A 26027-nucleotide genomic window follows, 5' to 3' on the forward strand; every position below is an offset into this window, starting at 1 on the left:
TATACATGAGCAGTTCCCAACCTTTTGTGGTTCAGGGCCCAGAGCCCACATCACAACGCGTTGTGAGCTTGTAGATACGAGATTATCACAAAACTATTTCATTAATCGTAAGTTAAAGGTTTAAATAAATAATCCTGTATTTTGATTTGAATGACTTGGATCAGTGGCCCAGCGGTTTCTAGCGAGATGTTGAAAATAGGATTTTGAGAAAACTGAGAAAAAGTCACTAAATTGGACACTATCATCAGAACAAAAGAACAGTGGAGAAAACATGGAGGTGACTGGAGAGATTCAAATTATTAAATCATTTTGACTCCAGGCCAAGCTGTTTTTGAGATAATTGTGAAAACATAAATGTGATAATTACAACCGCCGCTTTCAGCTTTGTGGTTAATGAGTGTAATTTTATGTGGCTGAGTAGTGGGTGGAATGTGCAGCCCGCTTGCCAATTTATGTGTTTCCAGGTCTTTCCAGGTCGTGCGCACTTTTAGCCGAGGAAAATAATGAAAACTATGGGCTTCCTGCATTTTCACTGCTTGGACCCTTAACAAGAATATCTAAAGCTGTTTGAGGCGCTGTCAAAACAGTGCAGAACAAAGTAACCAAAGGATAAGATAGTTGAGGTTGTTGACAACTTTCAACCTCGTGTCCCCTTTGGGCATGTCTGAAATTTTAAATCTGTTCTATAAATGCACCAAATCTGTGTGTGTGTGTGTGTGTGTGTGTGTGTGTGTGTGTGTGTGTGTGTGTGTGTGTGTGTGTGTGTGTGTGTGTGTGTGTGTGTGTGTGTGTGTGTGTGTGTGCGTGCGTGCGTGCGTGCGTGCGTGCGTGCGTGCGTGCGTGCGTGCGTGCGTGCGTGCGTGCATTCCACTGCATATCTCGCAAACTGTCCAGCCAAACTTGGCCGTGTGTACAGCCCAGTTTCCAAGGAAGTGATGTGCAGAGTTAGCCTGGTAAACCCTCCCTCCGGAAATCTCATTTCCATTTGATTTCAGGAAGGAGTCTGGCATGAACGCCCATTCTGCAATATTGGGGAGTTTCTAGCGAAATCACCAACTAACCGCGCCTATCAGCGTCGTCGCTCATCGTTCTGTGATTGACAGCTTACGTTGGCCAATCAGGTGGCGAGTTCGAGTGAGCCCGAATGAAGCCGAGTGCAGCCTGAGAGCCGCCGACAAAAGACGAACGGCAGCCATTGTTGTTGTCCGAGTGCCGTCACTTCTTAGTTTCGTTCTTAAAACGGTCTCAAACTTCTTTTCTGAGGCACGGAATTTACTATTAACATATCGTTTGGATAGAATTTAGTTGTTTAACTTCATATATGTGGTCAATTAATCATGACAGAGCCTATTTAAAAATATAAATTTAGAGAACCGGCAGGGGCGGGGAGTGACACGCATGTATCCCAATAAGGCAACCTATTTTCGGCATGGCCGTCCCAAAAGTCCCGTTGCGTCACATAGTCTGGAGCTCGTCAAAATGAACTGCTGATTGGCTGAAGGGGAAAAACGATCATTGGTTGAAGGGGTTGTCAGTCAACGGTATTACTCCCGCCCAACTTCAGCCCACAGCCAATATTGCAGAATGAGCAATCATGCCAGACTCCTTCCTGAAATCAAATGGAAATGAGATTTCCGGAGGGAGGGTTTACCAGGCTAGTGCAGAGTAGGAAGTTGGTTGCATGTCTTATGCCCATATATGGAGATCCCTGATATCAATATGAGGTCATAGTACTGACATCGAAGACTGGCACTAAGTACTCTGACACCGGCCGGGTACAATGGGTTTTGGGTAAATGGAGGGGTATGTGTTCCCGACGGACATCGTTCCCGACGGACACCGAAAAGAAAATCTGATCTACAAGCTTGTACATTAGATCAGTTTGTAAATTAAACTTTGTAGATTGTCTATTATTTTGCTGTGTCACACAGCCAGACAAAGTACAAAATAGAGCTTCAATGATTAAACGTACTGTTTTTAAACGTACTGGGCAGCAGTTTCACAACATACTGGGCGGCATGTGGCTCAGGAGGTAGAGCGGCCGTCTTGGAATCTGAAGGTTCCAGGTTCGATACCCGGCTCCTCCTGGCTACGTGTCGAAGTGTCCTTGAGCAAGACACTGAACCCCCAAACCGCTCCCGATGAGTAGGTTGGTGCCTTGCATGTTTTCAGTGGTGGAAAGTAACTAAGTACATTTACTCAAGTATTGTACTTAAGTACAATTTTGAGGTACTTTTACTTTACTGGAGTATATCGAAATGTCTATACTTTTACTTCTACTCCACTACATCTCAGAGGCAAATATTGTACTTTTACTCCACTACAATTATTTGAAGACTTTAGTTACTAGTTACTTTGCACATATAAGTTATTATATTATGAAACAAAACTGGCAAAACAAGACTGCAAAAAAACATTTAAGGAAAACTCCTAAGAGAGACTTTAAGAAAACATATTTTCTTTATTTTAAATTCTCATAGTGCTCTGTGCTCAAAGTGGATTAAAAAAGCAAACGTTTCGGTCAGTGCTAAGTCAGTAAGTGCTTTTTAAATTCACTTTGAGCACAAGAGCACTATGAGCATTTAAATAAAATATATTTTCTTAAAGTCTCTCTAAGGAGTTTTCCTTAAATGTTTTTTTGCAGTGAGCGCGTCTCGTTTTGCCAGTTTTTCTCTATATTTTTGAGACCACCACACCTGCAGCCAACCGATACCAAAGGACAAAGAAGGGCGCAACAGTTTACCCTGGTGGTCCACTTTAACCCTATATTATACCTAGGCTATTTGAAAATAGCAGATCTACAAGCTCACAAGCTTGTAGATCTGCTATTTTCAAACATTTTAGTACTTTTACTTTTGGTACTTTTTTGTACTTTTACTGAAGTATATTTTGAATTCCGGACTTTTACTTGTAACAGAATACTTCTATCTTCTTTCATTGCAGTATTGATACTTTTACTTAAGTAAAACATTTGAGTACTTTTTCCACCACTGCATGTTTTCCTCCACCATCGGTGTGTGTGTGTGAATGGGTGAATGTGAAATACATTGGCGTTTCGGGAGAAAAGCACCTTAATATAAACCCAGTCCATTTACCATTCCCCACACAACGTGTGTTTGTCCCCGTTGCAGGGCGAAGGCACCCGGACCAGCGTCACGTTGGACTTCGGCGACGGCCACGCTCTGACCTACTCCAACGTCAGCTCCATCGAGGACGGCATCAAACACGTGTACAAGGCGGTGGGGATCTACCGGGTGACGGCCACGGGGGAGAACAGCCTGGGTTCAGAGAGCACCGTGCTCTACCTACACGTCACGTGTGAGACACACCCTTCCATTTTGTCAAAACCTTGTATGTCCAAAAAAACGGTTACTTTTCAGCAAATCGTTGTTGTCGGGCAGAAACCTCTTGTTTCCATATTTTCACTTATTGTGTTTTTTTTCTAAATGACTGCATTTAGCGTCACACAAAAGTAGCAGATCTGCGGGGTTGGCGAAAGGGCCTGCTCTGTGTGGAGTTTGCATGTTCTCCCCGTGTCTCCTAGGGTAGTTAATACCCTCACAAAAACATGTAGTAATACTGATCGCTATACTGCCTCCCCCATGACAGCCGGGGCGCCTGATGGAGGGGAAGGGAACTGGTTGGAATAACGTGTTCCTTCCACGCGCTACGTCCTACCGGGGAAACTCCCCCCTGTCAGGTGACAAGAAGGTCAGTTGGCTCTCATGCATTGAAGGAGGCATGAGCTCGCGGCACTGGGCTCCCTAGGCTGGTGGGGAGAGTGTAGCGCCCAGGATCACTTAGAAAATTGGCACTGGGTGAAAAAGGGTTACAAAATCGTGGGATAAAAAAAATAAAAACGTTTCATTGATTCAGTATTTATAAAATCCACAGACACACTTAACCACTTTCATTTGATTCAAAATGATTCAAACATTGCTTATCTACAAGCTGACAATGCATCGTGATAAGATAATCGTGATAAGATAATCGTTGTCAGCTTATAGATCTGCTATTTTCACTACTTTTGCACAATGACACTGACGATAGGTTGAAAATGGGTGAAGTTGTCCTTTAAAGAGGAATTTCCTGATGAGAGCAGTTTTTCTTGGCGATGCTAAACACATCACCTGATGACATGCTCAGGTGAGTGTCAGTGATGTCATCAGTGTCTTTGATGGCATAATTCCTAACTAAACCAGTCTTCTTCCAAGGTACACCAGTCTTCTGCCTAGGTGTCTATGCCAATGGTTCTCAAAGTGGATTCCAAGGACCATTACCATTTTTACCATTTACCATTTAAATGGACCCTTACAAGGCTGTAACTCTGACAGTGTACAAATGGAACCAAATGGACCCGTTAGGGTCCATTTGGTTCCATTTGTACACTGTCAGAGTTAAGGGGAGACCTTGATTTTTTTACATTTGAGAACCGTTGGTCTATGCTATACCCTAGAATGCACCGCCATTTTTTGGCCAGTGTGTCATGCTATACCCCGGAGTGCATCTTTTGCATCTTTTGGCTAGAATCATTCTTTCACTGCCTTCAGTGGACACCCCCCCTACAGTCATGAGCTTGACAAACTATTGCTTATTTTTCATGACTTTGAAACACATTTTTATACAGGCCTGCTTTTCGTTTTCTTTCTAATTCTAATTCGTTCTAATTTCCCTGGGTGGTTTATAGCATATTATTCTGTGGTCTGACACAATCTGAATACAGAATACTGCTTAAAGGAGTACCCATACAGGGTTAGGGTTCGTCCTGTTTACGGGGTCTTTAAGTACAAATATTGGGTACTTTTACTTTACTAGTATTTCCATTTGTAATACTTACATCTACTCCATTATGTCTTAGAGGCAAATATGCAAAGTGGAGTAGAAGTAAAAGTATAAACCATGGGAAATACTCCAGTAAAGTAAAAGTACCTGCAAAATTGTACTTAAGTACAATATTTGAGTAAATTTACTTAGTTACTTTACACCACCTGGTTAAGCGTTAACAACGCGTATGTATTTACCCCTTATGAGCAAGTGTTACCGCTGCCTTTGCTGATTTTACTTAAGTAACACAGCTGCGTACTTCTTCCACACCACTGCGCCTCACACATTTGCATTGGAGAGAGACTAGCAAAGTTGTTGTTGTTCCTCTCTCCCTCCTCAGTGTGTTTTTGGTTCTCTCTTTTGCAAACACAGTTTCGCACAGAGCAGCGAGTTCACTCCATGATGTATTTGTGTGCCTGAGTAGGTCAGCTGGAGCACATCCATCTCTCAGCTCCCTTTGTGGCCGTGAAGAACAAGGAAGTGAACCTCACCGCTGTGTTGTGGCCCAGCCAAGTGGGAACGGTCACCTACATCTGGTGGATCGGAAATAATTCCGAGGTACGTTTGTTTCCGAGGCTTTTTTCGCACCTTTTTTACACATTCCGTGTTTGCACCTTTTTTTTCTCTCCTCCTCCTCCTGGCAGCCGCTGCTTTTGTAATTAACCCTTTTAGATCGGGGAACGCATCTGTGTCATATTCGATTTTAACCACTATTTAAAAATCTACAAGCTCGTAGCGCGGCACCGAGTGCCGCGCTACGAGCTTGTAGATCTGCTATTTTTGAAAAATCGTGAAAATGTGTGCAAATCTTTGAATATATATATTTTTGAAGGCAAAAATATTTTTTACTCAAATCTTTGCTTCTGCGGGTCCCTGGAACAACATATTTTGAGATAGGGGTCAGCAATACATGTCACAAATACATATCATTTTGGGGGTCCTTTGAGAAAAGTTTGAGAACCACTTATTATAGCAACATGCGTTTTTTAACATGAGTTAGGATTTAGAAGACATTTGTAGAGTCCCCCAGAAGCAAAGATTTGAGTTAAAAACATATATATTCAAAAGATTTGCACACATGTTCGCGATTTTTTCAAAAATAGCAGATCTACAAGCTCATAGCGCGGCACTCGGTGCCGCGCTATGAGCTTGTAGATCTGCTATTTTTGAATAGCCCAAAGAAATCTTAAAATGACACACAGTATGCGTTCCCGGTCTTAATGAGTTAACAGCGTTGCCAACTATTTCCGCTCTCAAGCGTGAGGACTGAGGAGGGATCTTAATTCGGCTCGACTGCCTCCGTGCAAAGGGTTGCAATTTGTGGCCGCGGTATAATCTGCTGTACACTGATAAATAGTTGCAGAGTATGCTGACTTCTAAAACACATAAACGGTGGTTCAATCACTGATAGCCACCGAAGTGTGTCCATCTTTATGTGTATCTATTTTTTTTTTTATTTTACACTCTTCCAACTAAGGTCTAAGTTGATCAGTCCCAAAGACTGATAAATAGGTGATTCATCTAAACTGCTCGCATAAACTGTCACCGTTACTTTGGTGGCCATGAAGCAGTTTTCAAAGATAAATGTGTGTGCAATAAGGGGTGATTTATGCACAAGTTGTGCTTTTGTCGTCGCACATTTGAAAATAGCCGATCTATAAGCTCCCGACGCATCTCAGCGCAACGCACCGTGAGCTTGCGGATCGGCTATTTTATATTACGCGCGACACCGGCACACAACCAAGTGTAGCGGGCCTGTGATGCGAGAGTTGGCACGTGGCTCTGAATTCCACAGTTAACCCATTTAGACTGGGATCGCTATTCAAAAATAGCAGATACACAAGCTCATAGCGCGGCACCGAGTGCCGCGCTACGAGCTTGTAGATCTGCTATTTTTTTTAATGTCGTGAAATATTTGTCCAAATCTTTGAATATACTGTATATATACATTTGAACTAAAATCTTTGCTTCTGGGGGTCCCTGGAACAAAATATTTTGAGATGGGGGTCCGCGGACAAATACATAACATTTTGGGGGTCCTTGACATGAAAAAGTTTGAGAACCACTGATATTACATAAGTAAAAAAAAGAAAAACTGTTCGGATTTAGAGGACATTAGTAGAATCCCCATAAGCAAAGATTTGAGTAAAAAAAATCTCTTAAAAAATATATATATTCAAAGGTTTGCACACATTTTCACGATTTCGCAAAAATAGCAGATCTACAAGCTCGTAGCGCGGCACTCGGTGCCGCGCTACGAGCTTGTAGATCTGCTATTTTTTAATAGCCCAAAGAAATCTGAAAATGACAACACACACATTATGCGTTCCCGGTCTCAATGGGTTAAATCTAAACCTGGCTGACACATAGTATACATTATGGCGTGCGGGGAGGACGCCAGTGTCTCGTTCCCGGAGCCATATCTGTCTTTCTAATTGCAGTGAATGTGTTTGTTCGGCGGCGCCGGGGCGCCCATCACTATAGGACGGGGCGGTTTATGTGGCTCCGGTGATGAACGGAGGCAGCATTAGCATCTCTGAAGCCATTTGAAGAACAAATTGAGACGTGGGGAAAAAAAACGACAACAGGAGCCTCCCGGTGTCACACAGGAACTCCCTGTGGACCGGGGCTGTGGATGTAGCTCCTCTGAGACTATAGCTTGTGTGTGTGTGTGTGTGTGCGCGCGTGTGTGTGTGTACTTATATTTCTATACTTGTGAGAGCCAAAAGTCCCCACAAGTATAGTATAATTTGAGAAATAGACATTGTCAGAGAAATGGTGGTTTTATGGTAAAAACAAACAAACATTTAGAGGTTGGAATTATTTATTTTCCTGCGCACCGAAAATAGTAGATATACAAGCTCACAGCGTGACGCGTTGTGAGCTTATATATATCTGTTATTTGGCTTTAGGGTTTCTGTCAAAAATGGGAAATGAAATGGTAAAAAATGGCATTCATAAAGTGTGTGCGTGTGTCTGTGTGTGCGTGCGCGTGCGTTCGTGCACGGGGGTTGGCTGGTTGACACTTCTGTAGTGTAAATAACGGCAGTGTGAGATGTTAACCAGGCGTTGATAAGGGCCTCCCTTAGGAATTCCCTCACCTTCCCTGTTTTTTATCCCCCCATCTCCCTCTCCCTCTCTCTCCCTCTCTCTCTCCCTCTCCCTCAGCCCGTAATCACCCTGGAGGGAAGCGTAGCGTGCACGTTCTCTCGGGAAGGCATCAACACAGTCACCGTGCAGGTGTCCGCTGGGAGCGCTATTCTGCAGGACAGGAAAAACATCGCTGTCCACGGTGAGCCACTACTCCTCCTCCTCCTCCTCCTCCTCCTCCTCCTCCTCCTCGTCCTCCTCGTCCGCTGGGGGTTTAATACAGCTCTGCAAAAACACACTGACAAGAAATGCCGCCAGGGTCCACTTTAATGAGACTTTTTTTCCCCTTTTTTCCCTTTTTTTCTCTTCTTTACTAAAGTAAATACTATCAGTCTGGGATAGATTTTTAGCTCACTCCCTTGGTGGTGAATTAATGGCCGAACCCTTGCATTTAACCCATTAAGACCGGGAAAGACATTTTAGATTGGGTTACTCAAAAAATAGCAGATATACAAGCTCGTAGCGCGGCACTGAGTGAACAGACGTTGCACACATCTTGAAAATGTGTGCAAGTCTTTGAATACATTTTTTATTCAAATCTTTACTTCTGGGGGTCCCTGGAACAAAATATTTTCAGATGGGGATCCACGGCCGAATACATCATTTTGGGAGGTCCTTGACATGAAAAAGTTTAGGAACCACTGATATATAGCAACATAAGTTAAAAAAAAACACAAAAAAAAACAGTTAGGATTTAGAAGATATTTGTAGAATCCCCAGAAGCAATAAGATTTGAGTTACAAATGTTTGCCTTGAAAAAATATATATATTGAAAGATTTTCCCGATTTTTCAAAAATAGCAGATATACAAGCTCATAGCGCGGCACTCGGTGCCGCGCTATGAGCTTGTAGATCTGCTATTTTTGAAATAGCCCAAAGAAATCTTAAAATGACACACATATGCTTTCCCGGTCTTAATGGGTTAATGGTAGCAGGGGGAATGAAATCCTTTTTTACGAGGCCTTTCTGTTTGTTGGTTGTCTTCTTGCAGAATACTTTAGATCGCATCTGCTGGCTTTTTCGTCGAACCTGGACGACCACAACCCAGACGTGCCTGAGTGGAGGCTGGACGTGAGCCGGGTGATCAGGAGGGCGCTGATACAGGTATAGTGCGGCGACGCTCCTGGCTTTGATTTTCGTCAATGGTAGTGGTAGAAGAAGTACTTAGCTTAAGAAAGTAGCAATACCACAATGTAGAAATACTCTGTTACAAAGTAAAAGGCCTGTGTTCAAAACGTGACTGGAGAAAAAGAGCAAAAAGTAATTGGCATCAAAATATACTTAAAGTACCAAAAGTACAATTTATTTTTGAAAATAGCAGATTTACAAGGCCATAACACATTGCAATGCGACGCGTTGTGAACTTGTAGATCGGCTATTTTCAAATAGCCTATGTACTGTATAAAATAGGGCTAAAGTGGTAAATGTATTTCTTATAATAATTTATATAAGTATCTAGCAACAACAAATATCTAATAATCGTAGTGAAGTAAAAGTACAATATTTTGCCTCTTGAGATGTACAGTAATTGAGTAGTTAAGTAAAAGTGCAGCAAATTGAAAATACTCCAGTTAAGTAAAAAATACCTCAAAATTGTAATTAAGTACAGTACTTGAGTACTTAGTTACTTTGCCTGTAAATCAGGCATTAATGGTGGTGACCTGGTCTGTCATCAGTGTAGAACTGGACTCTACCGTAGAGATCAGAGTTCAGGGCCATGTTTGTGCAGTTGAAACTGCAGGTTGTTAGTGTATGGATGAACATATCTCAGTATGCAGTGGTGGAAAGTACATTTACTCAAGTACTGTACTTAAAGGGCAAGACCACTTTGGTAGAGGTTTGGGTTGTGTAGTTACCTTGCCATGATGCAACTCCAAAGGTGGACAAGAAATCAAAAATAATTGCTCCATTGAATAGAAATTGATCATTCAAAATATGCTCCTCATTGACTTACATTGTACGGTAAAACAGCTCTCAAAGTCACTCTTTTAGCACATAAACAAACGCAAACAAAGTTGATTCAGACAATATAGAACATTACCAAACCCAGTACTGTTTGTTTTTTTAATACAAATGTTAACTTCCTGTTGATTTTGCTATTTTTATTAAGAAGAAAACCCGGACTTGCGGATCCGGATCCGGATCTTCAAATAGTAAAATCAGCAGGAAGTTAACATTATTATTAAAAAAACAAGCAGTACTGGGTTTGGTGATGTTCCATATTGTCTGAATCAGCTTTGTTCGTGTTTGTTTACGTGCTTAAAGAGTGACTTTGAGAGCTGTTTTACCATACAATGTAAGTCAATGAGGAGCAAATTTAGAATGATCAATTTCTAATCAATGGAGGAATTATTTTTGATTTCTTGTCCACCTTTGGAGTTGCATCATGGCAAGGTAACAACTACACAACCCAAACCTCTACCAAAGTGGTCTTGCCCTTTAAGTACAATTTTGAGGTGCTTTTACTTTACCGGAGTATTTCCAATTGTCTATACTTTTACTTCTACTCCAGTACATCTCAGGGGCAAATATTGTACTTTTACTCCACTACAATTCTTTGAAAACTTAAGTTACTAGTTACTTTGCAGATATACATATATTACATTATAAAACATACATTAACCACCTTAGCCCTATTTTATTATACCTAGGCTATTTTCAAACATTTTAGTAGGTTTTGCTTTTGGTACTTTATGTACATTTTCATACCAATACTTTTGTACTTTTACTCAAGTTGAATTCCGGACTTTTACTTGTAACAGAGTACTTTTACATAGCAGTATTGATACTTTTAAAATGTTTGCGTACTTTTTCCACCACTGACAGTATGCCATCCTCAAATCAGGTGGAGGGGGGGGGGGGGGGGGGCTTCCAAATGTGATAAGCATGCTATTTTAAGACATTGTCAAACCCTCAAATAACATGATCAGGTCAGAGATAATTCTGATTTTATTCACCGTCCTAGTCATATTCATTCATTAGACATTAGATTGTTTATTTATTTATTCATGTATGTGTTTATTTTCTTTGAAGGTATTGAAAAGATATATTTACATTATGTCACATGCACGCACACCGCTAATAGAGATTGAAAGCACTATGCAAAATAGACTTCATTTATTTCTGCTCCATTATGGAACAGAGTGACGTCATTCTGGGCTCACAATCGATCTCTTCTGGGAAGTGCCAATGAAATACATGAAAAATATATGTATTTTTATACTATACTATACAGCAGTGAGTCATGCAGTACTAGAGTCAGGCACCCTGTCTTAAATAAAAGCCACACACACACACACACACACACACACACACACACACACACACACACACACACACACACACACACACACACACACACACACACACACACACACACACACACACACACACACACACACACACACACACACACACACACACACACACACACACACTGTAGTGAAGCTTAACATTAATCTGTCCTGATTGAATGCAACACCACAAATACATCAACTACTAGACCATTGGTTCTCAAAGTGGGGTCCGGGGACACCCAGGGGTCCTTGGGGGGGGGTTCCAAGGGGTCCCCAGCAAAAGTAGTTAATTTTAGCAATCACAAGCATTTTAACCACTTTTTATACATTGGCTATTCAAAAATAGCCGATCTACAAGCTCACAGCACGTCACTTCCTGCTGTGCTATGAGCTTGTGTATCTGGTCCCTGGCACAAAACATTTTCAGAAGGGGGTCCGCGGGCCAAAAACACTTCTTTCTTCACACAAAAAAAGTTTGAGAACCTAGATATATATATATGAGCTAGACCAGTGACATTTTCATATCAAAACCCCCCAAACTGATATATATTTGGCCACGGACCCCCATCTGAAAATAAGTTGTGCCCGGGACCCCCATAAGAAAAGATGTTCCACAAAATGTTTTGAAAATAGAAGATCTCCAAGCTCAGTTGTGAGCTTTTAGATCGTCTATTTTCAAATAGCTGAAGTATCCTATCTGTATATATTAACCGGTTGAGACCTGTAACGCATCTGTGTCACTTTAGATGTCTTTGGCTGTTCAAAAATAGCAGATATACAAGCTCATAGCGCGGCACCGAGTGCCGCGCTATGAGCTTGTAGATCTGCTATTTTAGAAAATCGGCCTCAGGTCTTAATGGGTTAAAAAATATGCTACAGTATATCAACTTAATTTAGCTGGAGACCCCCTGGGACCCCCTCAAGCACTGTGTGAACCACTGAGCTAGACATGCTGGTGAAGACCTTGCATTCATCCCTTTAAACAGAATAAAACATGACCCTCCATTCCACGAGGATCATGACCCTCGTGTTATTCTGTCAAATGCCCTTACCCAATGACATGAGAAAAAATTAGATTTTCTTTGTGCATAAATCCATCCATTGTGTATAAATAAGTATAAATCTAGAGATACTGTTGCATTGAACATTTTACTTGAGTAAAAGCACAGATTGTTGTCATTGAGATGTACTCATTATCCAGAAATGGCCTAACTCACAGTCATATTAATGCATATTAACAATGCACTAATGCAGGGGTTTTCAACTGATTTTGACCCAGGGACCACCATCCTGACTAAGAGCTACCTGGGGACCACCACTATTGTGCGTGGTGGGTCCATCATAGACCCACCCCACACAATAGTGGTGGGGGGTTCATGCACCGCAGGGAGCTGGAGAAAATAGCTATAATATCAATATAATATCTAATAAAATACAGTGATTTTGTTTGAATATGATTAAGAATGACTGTGATTATGGTAAGCTCACATTTCATATCACACACACCACACAGTAAGAACTCCTGTAAGTTATTAAAAGTAAAACCAAAAAAAAAGTTTTTTTTTTTTTTTTTTAATGCATGGCCAGGGACCACCTGCAATACCTCCGCGGACCACCAGTGGTCCACGGACTACCGGTTGAAAACCCCTGCACTAATGTGTTCATCACTGTAATGTTGCAGTTCGGTAAAGGAGCCGTTGATGTGATTGACTTCACGTATTGCTGTAATCAATGCACCATAAATCATCCGTTAGTATTTTGTAATAATAATCTAACTCTACAACGTAACTAGTAGTCCAGGGGCCAGAACTGATATTCAACACAAATTGGTACCATCTAAGGTGACCGTAAAGTTTTTGTATTTTTGTCTTCCTACATGTCTCTAGTTTATATTTTGGTATGATAACCCTTCCAATCTTGTAGCTTAATGGCAGTTATCACTACCTACCGGCTAATGTATCCGGTAGGAGACACAAAGTAGAATCTTTGTGTCTCCTACCCCGGGCATCAAATTATTGCGACAAAAAACAAATATATCCATGTATTCAAGGCTTCATGGGGTGTGCAATTGATAGAAAATAAATATTTTTTTGGGTGAACTCCTCCTTTAAGTTTTTCAGGGGGACTCTCTACCCATTCAGCTATGACCACCCCAGACCGAAGGAGGGTCAACTTTTACAAGCTTATGGAAAGCAGTCTTTTTGCAAACACCAAAAATCTGAGAAGTTATCAATTGCACACCCCATGAAGCCTTGAATACATGGATATATTTTGTTTTTTGTCACAATAATTTGATGCCGGGGGTAGGAGACACAAAGATTCTACTTTGTGTCTCCTACCGGATACATTAGCCGGTAGGTAGTGATAACTGCCATTAAGCTACAAGATTGGAAGGGTTATCATACCAAAATATAAACTAGAGACATGTAGGAAGACAAAAATACAAAAACTTTACGGTCACCTTAGGTGGTACCAAAATATGTCTTGGCCCCTGGACTATAGTAAATGGAAATACTCAAGTAAAAGTGCCTCTACAGTACATGAGTAAATGTACTTAATATGTTGTTGTCCACAACTGTATAAATCATGATATGTGGTTCAGTTGACTCACATGTCGCTCTTGTTCTTTCCTGTCCCCATATCACCTGTTCCTATATATTCCTGCTGGACTCGAACCACAGGCCACAGGAGTGAGAGAAGACGTGCTCCTGGTCACCGTCCTGCCGGGGAAGCCCACCGCCTCCGAGTTCTACCTGGTGCCGGACAAACAGTTCACCGAGGCCAGGCCAGAGAAGAGCTCTGCTCATTTAGATCAGGTAAAGCAACGTTTTCTCTCTCAAAAGTACTCATTAGGCAGAATGTTCCATTTCAAGTTTTAAAATGTATAAAAAATATTTTGAAAATAGCCGATCTACAAGCTCACAATGCATCGCATCGCGACGCATTGTGAGCTTGTAGATCTGCTGTTTTCAAATGGCCCGAAATGTATATAGGGCTGTGGTGGGTAATGTATGTTTTGCAATAATAATCAAAATCTACAAAGTAACTAGTAGCTAAAGTTTTCAAATAATCGTAGTGGAGTAAAAAGCACAATATTTGCCTCGGAGATGTAGTGGAGTAGAAGTAAAAGTATTGGAAATTGGAACTACTCAAGTAAAGTACAAATACCTCAACATTGTACTTAAGTACAGTACTTGAGTACATGTACTTAGTTACTTTCCACCACTGCTAGCCACCCCCCTGCCTGTGGGAACCCTCTGGACGCACCAGGCCCTCCAGGTGACCTTGACTCCTTGAGGCCTTTAACCAACCAATGTGGAGCAAATATCTCATAGTCATTTAGGAATTAGAATAAACAAATAACTACTTTTTAATTGACATAGCACCCAGCTATATCTACTTTCACATAGAAGAACAATGGGGTTCTCCAGCAAGCAGTAAAAGTGGGGGTGCGGTTGTTTTCCCACCTTGGAGTGTGTTTTGGTGCAAAACAAATGCTTGTAATGGATTCTGAATCGTGACAAACCCTTGGGTTGACCCCTCACATCGCTGTTGTTGTCGAGCAGACACCTCTTATCTCCATATTCAACGTATACAACTTTTTGTGTTTTTTCCCCAAATTAACGCCCCACTTGATCATACTACAGCGTCACACTAAAGCACCAAAAGTAGCAGATCTACAAGCTCCAAACGCGTCGCTTCGCGCCGCGTTTCGAGCTTGTAGATCTGCTACTTTTGGTGTTTTAGGATTTTAATCCTGAAAAGTAACGGTTTTGGACTTGTGAGGTTTCCACCCTACAGAGACGACAATGCTACTTAACCCTTTAAGACCGGGAATGCATCTGTGTGTCATTTTTAGATTTCTTTGGGCTATTCAAAAATAGCAGACCTACAAGCTCATAGCGCGGCACCGAGTGCCGCGCTATGAGCTTGTAGATCTGCTATTTTTTTTGAGAAATCGTGAAAAATGTGTGCAAATCTTTGAATATCTACATGTTTTAAAGCGAACGTTTGTAACTCAAATATTTGCTTCTGGAGGGATTCTACAAATGTCTTCTAAATCCTAGTTAAAAAACAAATTAATGTTGCTATAATCAGTGGTTCTCAGACTTTTTCATGTCAAGGACCTGAATATGTCAAGGAAATGATATGAATTTTGGACGCGGACCCCCATCTCAAAATATGTTGTTCCAGGGACCCCCCAGATGTAAAAAATGTACGCTACAGAAAAACAAGATATTCAAAGATTTGCACACATTTTCACGATTTTTCAAAAAATAGCAGATATACAAGCTCATAGCGCGGCACTCGGTGCCGCGCTATGAGCTTGTAGATCTGCTATTTTTTAATAGCCCAAAGACATCTTAAAATGACACGCGGATGCGTTCCCGGTCTTAAAGGGTTAAGGCAGCTGCCATGCTACCTTAGGCAGCTGTCATGGGCTCCTCCTGGGGGAGTTGGATTTCAGTGTTTTTGAAATGTGTTCCTTGACATGTTTTCAAAAACAACCGGTGCAGACATTTCTTATTCCAAGATTGGCCATCTCTCTCATAATATTCCCCGACTATCTTTCAACGTTTTAAAGAGAGAGAGGGAGAGAGAATAAAACAAAATATTTGCCGTCGGGCAGAAACCTCTTATATCCATTTATTTTAGTTTTTTTGGGTAAATTAGCACCCTATATACTTGATACAGCGTCTCGAGTATCAAAAGCAGCAGATCTACAAGCTCGCAACGCGGCGCGAAATGACACGTCTTGAGCTTGTCGATCAGCTACTTTTTCCTATTTTTGAATTTGAATCCTGAAAAGTAAGAGACTAAATATTCATGTTTTTCTTTTTTTACATTAAAGGAGTAGTTCACCCAAAAAAATAACTTATTTTTCATTCCTAAGCCAATAATTTGATGACCGGGTGTATTTCCGGTAGGAGACACAAAGAGTCTACTTTGAGTCTCCTATACAGATACATTAGCACCTTTCTGCCGGTAATGAAAATTATTGGCTTAGGAATGTGACAAAAACAAAGAAAAAACATGAATTCATGGGGTGTGTAATTGATAGAAAATAAGTCATTTTTTGGGTGAACTACACCTTTAATGTTATATTATCAATGAAATATTAATATCCGACTGGTGGTGGCTGAATATCCACTCCCTGCGGTATTGTCTATAATAATTGTCAGTGCGTGCAACAGCACTTATTCCAGACAGGCATGTGAGTGGGTGGATGAAAGATAACCTTTGTTGATCTTATTCAATGTCAGATGATGTTTGAAGGGTTTATACAGGAGTCAGTGCACCCATGGCAGATTATGTCATGTTTTTTTTTTTTATTGCTGCTGCGTGGTGTCACTGCTGGCTGCTGCCATGCATTTTCTGGGAGTTTATATAGTCACTGCTCTCTCCTTAAAATAAACCCCCAAAGCTTGAGTTCTTCTCTCCTCCAGCAGATGTCAATGTTGTTCCACTGATGCATGTCCGGGGTATTTTAATGCAAAAAAAAAAGAGGGAAAAAAAGTCTAATTCCGGAACAACGCCTGAGGAATCTTGACGATAGACTCATCAATAAGCCTGAGAAGTATTCACAAGTCATCAAGGGTAACAACTTTTAAACCCCCTCAAGTCACATCTTGGGGGGCGGGTGGGGGGGGGGGTTCTGAGTCTCAAAAGGAGCATAAAAAAATCCAAGACAAAGAGATTGTCACAGCTGATCAGAGCGCTAAATCACACGCGTATCAAGATGGACTGCATTAGCTTTGAGCCTAACATAATAGATAGCAGCGACTGGTAATAATGTAAGATCTGCTCTTCACAGGAAATATTCCACAGGCATGTCTAGAGAAAAGGAACTGGAAGGAAATCAATTTGATTTCTCCCCCCCCCCCCACACACCCCCACACACACACCTGGCTGATTGCATGGCAAAGACCCCTCTTTTGCACAGCCCTGCAATAAATCTTCATTCAAGGTTGACATCTTGAAAGTGTAATGCGTTGGACTGCTTATTAGAATGTATAATAGATTTACTGACCCTGCTATACAGTGGGGAGAAAACTAATTATTCATGGCACAGTCTAAATTTAAACCACTAAGAAATACTGGGAAATGAAGGAGTAGAGAAATTACTCATATCACAATTAATTTGGCAAATGAGGCAGATAAGATAAATGAAGCCTTTATAATAGAAAAAGGGGGATTTTGGGGAGAGAAAATTGAGGGGATTTGTTTAGTCAGTCCTTTCATGTCCTCTGTTTGCAAACCTACTTTCTTGCTTGATGCATGAATGAAGCCCGAAGATGAAATGGAAAAGGTACAGGTTCAATGATATCCCGATATCGTATAAAAAGAAACCCTATGTCATTTTTATGCTCACTGCAGCCCTTCGGGGTATAGATTTATCATAGTATGAATCAGACCATCTACTGTTATGTGGGGAAACCGTTTATGACCGACAAGATTGAACTCCAATTCTTTTATAGTTTACCTTCAGGTCAGGGTAATCTGTCTGATTTATGTCAAACTTGCAAGTTCTTAGAACAGAATGTTTCGTGTCGCTCTAAAAAGCAGACATTAGGCATGTAATTAATTGCATTCATACTGCAGTGGAACGTGGACGCACTCAAAGACATAAATAGCTAAATGACGTGCAGGGTTCCTGATGTAGGTGCAGTATCTGACATTTCAGTGGGTTGTGGAGTAGTTAGTTAAGCAATAGTCATCAAGTTGATTAAATTGAAGCAAAACTGGGTTAACACTGGCTATGCATCCCATGTCTATAATACACATACTGTACTTATAATGCATTATGATCTGCTTATAACTCTGTATAAGTATAGTTATACACACCTATAAATATGCATAATGAGTTATAACAATAATCCTAAAATTCTTTATAATTATGATACTGACATGATACTGACCATGATACTGACATGATACTGACATGATACTGACCATGGTACTGACATGATACTGACCATGATACTGACATGATACTGACATGATACTGACCATGATACTGACATGATACTGACATGATACTGACCATGATACTGACATGATACTGACCATGATACTGACATGATACTGACCATGATACTGACCATGATACTGACATGATACTGACCATGCTACTGACCATGCTACTGACCATGATACTGACATGATAGTGAAAGGATACTGACCATGATACTGACCATGATACTGACATGATACTGACCATGATACTGACATGATACTGACCATGATACTGACATGATACTGACATGATACTGACCATGCTACTGACCATGCTACTGACCATGATACTGACATGATAGTGAAAGGATACTGACCATGATACTGACCATGATACTGACCATGATACTGACCATGATACTGACATGATACTGACCATGATACTGACATGATACTGACCATGATACTGACATGATACTGACCATGATACTGACATGATACTGACCATGATACTGACATGATAGTGAAAGGATACTGACCATGATACTGACCATGATACTGACCATGATACTGACCATGATACTGACATGATACTGACCATGATACTGACATGATACTGACCATGATACTGACATGATACTGACCATGATACTGACATGATACTGACCATGATACTGACATGATACTGACCATGATACTGACATGATACTGACCATGATACTGACATGATAGTGAAAGGATACTGACCATGATACTGACCATGATACTGACCATGATACTGACCATGATACTGTCGTGTCAGATGAGGCATTAAGCTGCGGTTAGCAGGCTGGTTGTTGTAATAAGAAGCGGAGGAGAAGAGACGTCTTGACCAAGGTTCCCATATTCAGCATTTATTCAGCCTAAGCAGCATCATAACAGCAGCAGAGAGCCAGCAGGGCAGAGCCCTGATCGTACTAGGCCTGGTCGTACTAGTAGCAATGAGTAACATTTTAGTCCACCTTTTAAACATTGATACTGACCATGATACTGACTATGATACTGACCTGATACTAACCATGATACTGACCATGGTACTGACATGATACTGACCATGATACTGACTATGATACTGACCTGATACTAACCATGATACTGACCATGGTACTGACATGCTAGTGAAATGATACTGAGGTCCTTGACCCCCAGGGGTCAAGGACCCCTGGGGGTCCAACACTTTTGAAAAAGAAAACACTGATGTAGATGCCGTCTCTCCCTCTCAACCAGCTCTCGGAGGTTTTGCTCAGTGCCTTGAACCAAAACCTAGTCCAGTTCACCCTGCGGCCTGGGGTCCAAGTCACGGTGTACGCAGCGCACCTATCAGCCGGTAAGGCCCAGCACCTGTTTAACCACACATGTTATATATATTGTTAGAGTTGAAGAGGAGAGGCCTAATGGGAACATAACAATGAGAATGTAGAAATGTAGAAGGCAGTATATATACAGTAATAGACAGCCAGGTGTTTTTTTTTTTGTGGGCCCGTGGACCCAGTCAACTAACAACCCCCAACCCTGTGTGTGATTGGCTCCCCAACATGTAGCTACACAGAGACATTCAGAGAGTGAGCATCGTTACAAGTATGTGTGCCTCTTCCTATTGGGGATGCTGCTACTGTCCTAAGAGCTTATAAGATAAAGAGTAAGAGAAGTCAATACTACCGTATTAAATGAATTCACATACTGTTTCACATAGGGGTACATTTTCATGTTGCCTGCTTTAATGCATGACTCACCGTAGCTTTGCCGCGGAAATACAGATCCCTTTTTTTATTGATTTATACTTTGCGACTCTTGTCTCCCCTGTCTCTGCAGCGCCCCTAGTGGACACCGGCGCGAACCACAGTGGCTCCGCCATGCTAATGCTGCTATCGGTAGTGGTTGTGGGCTTAGCTGTATTTGTCATCTACAAATTCAAAAGGTATAGTGTTTATGACTTGACATTTCTATTTAACCGGCGAACCCCCGCTTTGATAGAAAGGTTGCGAGTGCTGTGTACGCATGTTTGAAGGATCCTGGCAGCTCGGTAAACAAAAGCTGCCAGCGGGGATGGAGAGTTGTTGGATCTGCTGTCTGTCAGCGTAAAAACCCGGCAGCCTCTCAAGTCTCAACAGAGAACTGGCCTTTCTCTCTGTTCAAGGAGAATCTTGTTAGGATTCTTTTGTGGCTGCACTCTTTGCAAATTAAATGTCAGTCAGCGTTGCAGCATTATCAATATTTAGCCCATTGAGCCTGTCTGGTTGACCTTTCGGAAATATTAAATTATTTCTCAGCTAGGTGCTTAAAAAAGGACGCTAGCCTTTTAGCGACATCTGGCAGAGAAATAGCAATAGCATTAAGACACCAGCCTTCCAGCCATGGATGGTAATTAATATTCTCACATTAGGGCTGCAACCGTAACTATTATTCTATTGATTACTTTTGAGTAATCGAATAATTGATAGATTAACTACTTAAGCCCTATTCTATACTTTGTCGTACAACAGTGTGACACAAAAATAGCAAAAAATAGATCTTGCGCTATTTAAAAAAGGGTCCAAACTATCTAAACTACATTAGTTTGATTAACTCCTATTTCACTGTGGCAAAAAGACAAGCACCACCTGCCAGTTCTGGTCAGACATAATTAGGACGTTTTCACGATTCCAAGATTCCACATAGCATTGAAAACTCTTTGAACCTCAGACAGAGTCCATGTCCTCTTTTTTTTTTATTAGCTAGACTTTATATGCCTTCATCCCTGGGCCTCATTGTAAATCTTTCCTCAAGGAAGATCCCAGGCCTCAACGTCTATGCGCAGATGCAGAACGAAAAAGAACAAGAAATGATCACAAGTCCAGTAAGTCCAACAGAGAGCACACCCAACGCACAACGGGACCTGGTGACTTCTTTGGAGATGCTGGACACAGAGTTCAACACGCGGCCCATCGGTAAATATGACCATCCTCATACATGTTCATCCCGTCACTGTCAGAGCAGAAACCTTGTATCTCCACGTTTCAACTTTGTATGTTCCTTCTTGTATTTATGAAAGCGGAAGTCAAAGTGGTTAAGTGTGTCTGTGGGTTGTGTAGATACTGAACAAAGGAAAAGTATTTCCTGAACAGTGACGGTTTTCCGAGGTTTCCACCTCGACCGCATCAATCTGCAACCATCGTGTTTTTGTTTAATTGTTTGTGCAGCTGTTGTTTCCATGTACCAGTCATTCCATGACACTCATCATGTGTTTCACTTTGTTTCCCAGGAGTTAATGGGGTCAGTTCAATAACCCACGTTTGAGCAGTGGGAAAAAGAAAGTATGATGGATGTTCTCTTCTAAAACTCAACTTGTTTCCCCTAATTAACTACTCACCTTGGCGTTCCTATTTTGGGCATTTCATTAGAGGTGAACATTTTTAAGAAATGTTACATTATTCTCCCCCCAAAATAAAGAACTGAGTGGGGGGAGAAATTGCTGATCCGCAAGCTCACAACACGACACAATGAGCCGCATTGTGAGCTTGTAGATTGGCTTCAACCATTAAAGGGATATTTCACTTTCAAATTTGTTTTGGGTCATTTCATCGCCTACTGAGGCTTTTGGGAGCACCTCGGACAGTTTTTAAGTTGCTTACAAACCCATTGTAACTTCAAACTCCATTTTAACCATGATAGATTATCGAAAATACCCGTCCTTGGTTCTGGTGACTCATATCACCCACCTAATACGTGAGGAGGCCGTGTTTTTTCAATAACCTTTTTCATTTATTTCTAAAAAAAAACATTTGGAAAATGAAAAAAAGTAAAATACAACAAAAATATTTAATAAAATAAATGAAAAAGTAATCGAAAAAATATGGCCCCCTCACGTATTAGGTGGGCAGTATGAGTCACCAAAACCAAGGACGGGTGTTTTCGATGAAAAAAAAGTGAAATATCCCTTTAACCCCTATATACTGTACATCGTTGATCGGGGTTCGTCACGGCTCTATTCTTGGCCCACTCCTTTTTTCCCTCTATACCAAATCTCTTAGCAGGAAAATGCAAGCTCACAGCCTTATACTGTAGATCTGCTATTTTTGGCGATTTTTTGCAGATTTTGTGCAGAATGTTCACCTATTATGACATGCCCAGAACAGGGTTCAAGTGGTTTTGAATTGGTTAACTTTAATCTACCTCTGGGTAATAAGCTGTCCAAGACTTTTAACTCCATTTTCATCATGTTGTTGTTCTCATGGCCTGACACACTAACTGAGGAATGGCTACCATTATAGTGTTCGCTTTTCTCCCGCTTTTATCGTGTTCTTGGAATTATAAGGTCATAATGAAAATTGTTATGTTCATGGAGATTTGATTTGAGATTAAAGAATACATCAGTGTGATAATGTGAGAATTGCATAATAATCTCTAAACGACCCTAAATACGGATGGAACCTCACTATTCCAAGCTCACAACGTGCTTCCCATAACTGATTGTGTATCATTGTCTTTGTTTCCTGTCTTGCATCCTCTTATTGTAATCCAAATCTCCAACACTCTATTCTTTTCCTGGTCTGTTAACCCCTTAAGACCGGGAACGCATCTGTGTCATTTTAGATGTCTTTGGCTATTCAAAAATACCAGATCTACAAGCTCATAGCATGGCACCGAGTGCCGCGCTATGAGCTTGTAGATCTGCTATTTTTGAAAAATCATGAAAATGTGTGCAAATATATATACTGTATATATATAAATATTTTACAAATGTTTGCTTTGAAAAATATATATTCCAAGATTTGCAAAAATGTCACAGTTTTTCAAAAATAGCAGATATAGAAGCTCATATCGTGGCACTCGGTGCCGCACTATGAGCTTGTAGATCTGCTATTTTTTAGTAGCCATAGAAATCTAAAAATGACACACATGCTGCGTTCCCGGTCTTAACTTCAGTTGCTTTAACAATGGTGGTGACGTGTGATTAGCATCCAGGTAATCAGTCGCAAAAGAGTACGAACCAAGTGGCAAGGAAGCTCCGCTGGATATGAAGTGATTAGTAATCACTGTCATAAATGCTTAATGCTTTCAGTCGCTAGTTTAACTCTTAAGTAAGAGTGTAATAGTGGGACGCTACTGCCAGCGAAAACGAGAGATTTGACTGACCTTTGAAAAATCGTGGAATATTTTCCATGATCGCCGTCCTCATGGAGATCGCCTCATTACACACACAGGGGTCTCGGGGAAAAAAAAGTATCTGCTTGCGGTAATCCGTTGCACAGCTGTGGCCAGTTGAATGTGCCTTGTTTTTGCCGTAAAGCAAGAAAAACGGAGATATAGTCATTTTCCCACAGGAAATAAACAGGAAGTAAACAAGCCAAATAAAAATCTGGCAGTGAAAGCATCATTCATAGGGTATAGAACAGCGCCATCTGGTGTAAAACCACTGAAAACACAAATCTTGTCATTCCCGTCAGCGGCAGGCTGCGCCTTGGCAGAATCCAAGAAGAAAAATGATGGTCCCATTAATTTTAAAATGTATGATAAAGTAGGGTATGCTTGTAGGGCTTCTACTGGCTCTACTGGGTGAAGACCTGCCCTCGTTGCCCTTCCAGCCAATAGCATTTGTTTCCGCTTGCTTTTCGGGACCAAAAGTTTCAAGGATTTGAATTCGCTGAAAAAAGTGGCTTCAAAACAGGGTCTGTAGAAACCAATGGGTGACTCAAAAGTTGGCGAGCCCCCTGTAGTAACTATGAGGACCCCCTAGGGGTCCCGGACCCTCTGTTAAACACCCCTGGACTACTGTATCTATCTATACATTAGAGAAACCTTAGCCCTTCCGGTGAAGCCACTGGTGTCACTGAAGCCATTTCATTGTTTCGGTATCAACACAACAACAACAACAACATATCACATGTCACTACAACACTAGCCACAACGTGCACGCTTCATTTGCGCATTGTTTCGTCTACTTTCCAGTGCTCATTTTGTCCAACACAAAATCCCCACATTACCAACAACACCGGAAGGGGAAACCATTTAGCACCGTTTGTGTGTCTGTGTCGTTCATCGGGTCCCGAGGCGAGTGCAGCCGACTACGGCCGAGCGCAAACGAAGCGGTGGCCATTGAAATGTGTCCATCTCCAAAACAAACAAAAAACACACACCGCTGTTGCAACGAACGTGTACACGCTGTACTGTCGAGTTACATTACATTACATTACAGTCATTTAGCAGACGCTTTTATCCAAAGCGACTTACAATAAGTGTATTCAACATAGGTAGGGAACGAAAACTACTAATCACCAGAAGTTTTAAGTACATTTCCTGCAAAAACAAGCAACCAAGAGTATACCTAGCGCTAAGGTAAAAGTGCAATATATCAGCTACCTACTTTCTTAAACAGATGAGACAAAAATGGCAAAATCAAATGAGCACGAGCTAAAACAAATAAGTGTATCGACTAAACAAGATCCAATAAAACAATACAAAAATAAAACAAGAGTTCGTACAACTAAACCGTGCCTGTGCCTCTGCCTGTCTGCAACGGAGCAGCCACGCAGCCACAGGGTTGCCAGGTTTCCTAGGTATCGCGCGGCTAACAAGCAATGCACACACACAATTTGTTTGGCTACTAGAGCCCCGTGCACGGCTAGGGGGCAGGGCCGCCCAGGACCTCTAGTTGTTAACGTTTACTTTAGATCTTCTTAATGTCGATTCATTCCCTCTCTGTCGTCTTTTTTCAAGGATGTATGAAACCTCACGCACATGTCAAATTCTCAACGGAACTCCCCACGTACATCAACGTTTAAACTGGACCTGGAAGACTCGTCCAGATGTATCTTGGATTTTGTTCTTTGTTTTTTTTACCATTTGGGACACGATGGTTTTGAGCTTTATACCTGTGCATGACGGTGGACCTTGCTGACACATACTGTACTGTGCTCTGTGATAACCAGAAGAAAACTGTGTACAGGTTGATCCGTTCTTCTTTTTACATAATATGTCCAATGAATTCAACATTTTTGATTACATTTATTTATACGAGTCAAATACATAATCTAGAGGGAAAAGCCAGCATGAACTAAAGCGGAAAAAAATATATACTAAAAGTAACGTTTTCTTGGTTTTGCTTAGGTATCCAACATTGTTTTGCTGTGCTATTATGCTAACAGCGGTAGTAGATTATTTATTCATAAGAATATACTTTTATGAAGTATATCATTGAAATGAAATACATGTTTATTTTGTAAATCATGAATGTCTGTTAGAAATGTATGTATTTTAATAACAAATGTCAGACTAAACAAAATATGATAAAATATGAATAGGATCATTCCATTCCAGTTCTGTCTCTGAAGCTGATTATGGCACAATGCACATTTTGTACTCAAATGTTTTATGTTGCTTTCAAAGTAATAACTCATTTAGATACAGGGTTTGGTTGTCCTATAATTGCTTTGAAAATCGCTGTTAATCTAATGCTCTATTTAAGGATAAATGCCTTTTTTCCCCCTATGTTTTGTGCTCGAAGGCAATAGACAACTTGATGGTAAAGGTACTACACAGTTCCTTCGTGCAGAAAGATACCCAGTTGTCATAATGCAGTGCACACATTGGCAACGACAGAACGATGTCTTCACAGAAACAGAAGGCATTGGGATATCACAGGACGACTTTTCATGACAGCGGAAAGTCTTCTCCGGTCACCTCCCAGTCACAGCTCACGTCCCTTCCAAGGCAGAGTACAATGTATACCGGAACAAATATAAGGTGACGGCTGGAAAGTAATAGAGTTACTGTTATTTTAGG

General features: G+C 41.1%; 1 protein-coding gene across 1 annotated transcript in view; it reads left to right on the top strand.

Moving 5' to 3' along the window:
* Positions 1–25221, top strand: part of sorcs1 (sortilin-related VPS10 domain containing receptor 1) — a 280871-nt gene extending 255650 nt beyond the window's left edge. Inside the window, exons 19-27 of the mRNA XM_084044273.1 lie at positions 3132–3318; positions 5249–5382; positions 7993–8116; positions 8966–9078; positions 13952–14086; positions 19494–19593; positions 20079–20184; positions 21033–21193; positions 24963–25221. Of these exons, the coding sequence (XP_083900399.1) occupies positions 3132–3318; positions 5249–5382; positions 7993–8116; positions 8966–9078; positions 13952–14086; positions 19494–19593; positions 20079–20184; positions 21033–21193; positions 24963–25027 (1125 nt within the window). The 3' untranslated portion in view covers positions 25028–25221. The remainder of the gene's footprint in view (positions 1–3131; positions 3319–5248; positions 5383–7992; positions 8117–8965; positions 9079–13951; positions 14087–19493; positions 19594–20078; positions 20185–21032; positions 21194–24962) is intronic.
* Positions 25222–26027: the final 806 nt, after the last annotated feature.

Source organism: Gymnoscopelus microlampas (genome assembly GCF_963454915.1).
Source record: "Gymnoscopelus microlampas genome assembly, chromosome: 2".
In the NCBI taxonomy this organism is placed as follows: domain Eukaryota; kingdom Metazoa; phylum Chordata; class Actinopteri; order Myctophiformes; family Myctophidae; genus Gymnoscopelus; species Gymnoscopelus microlampas.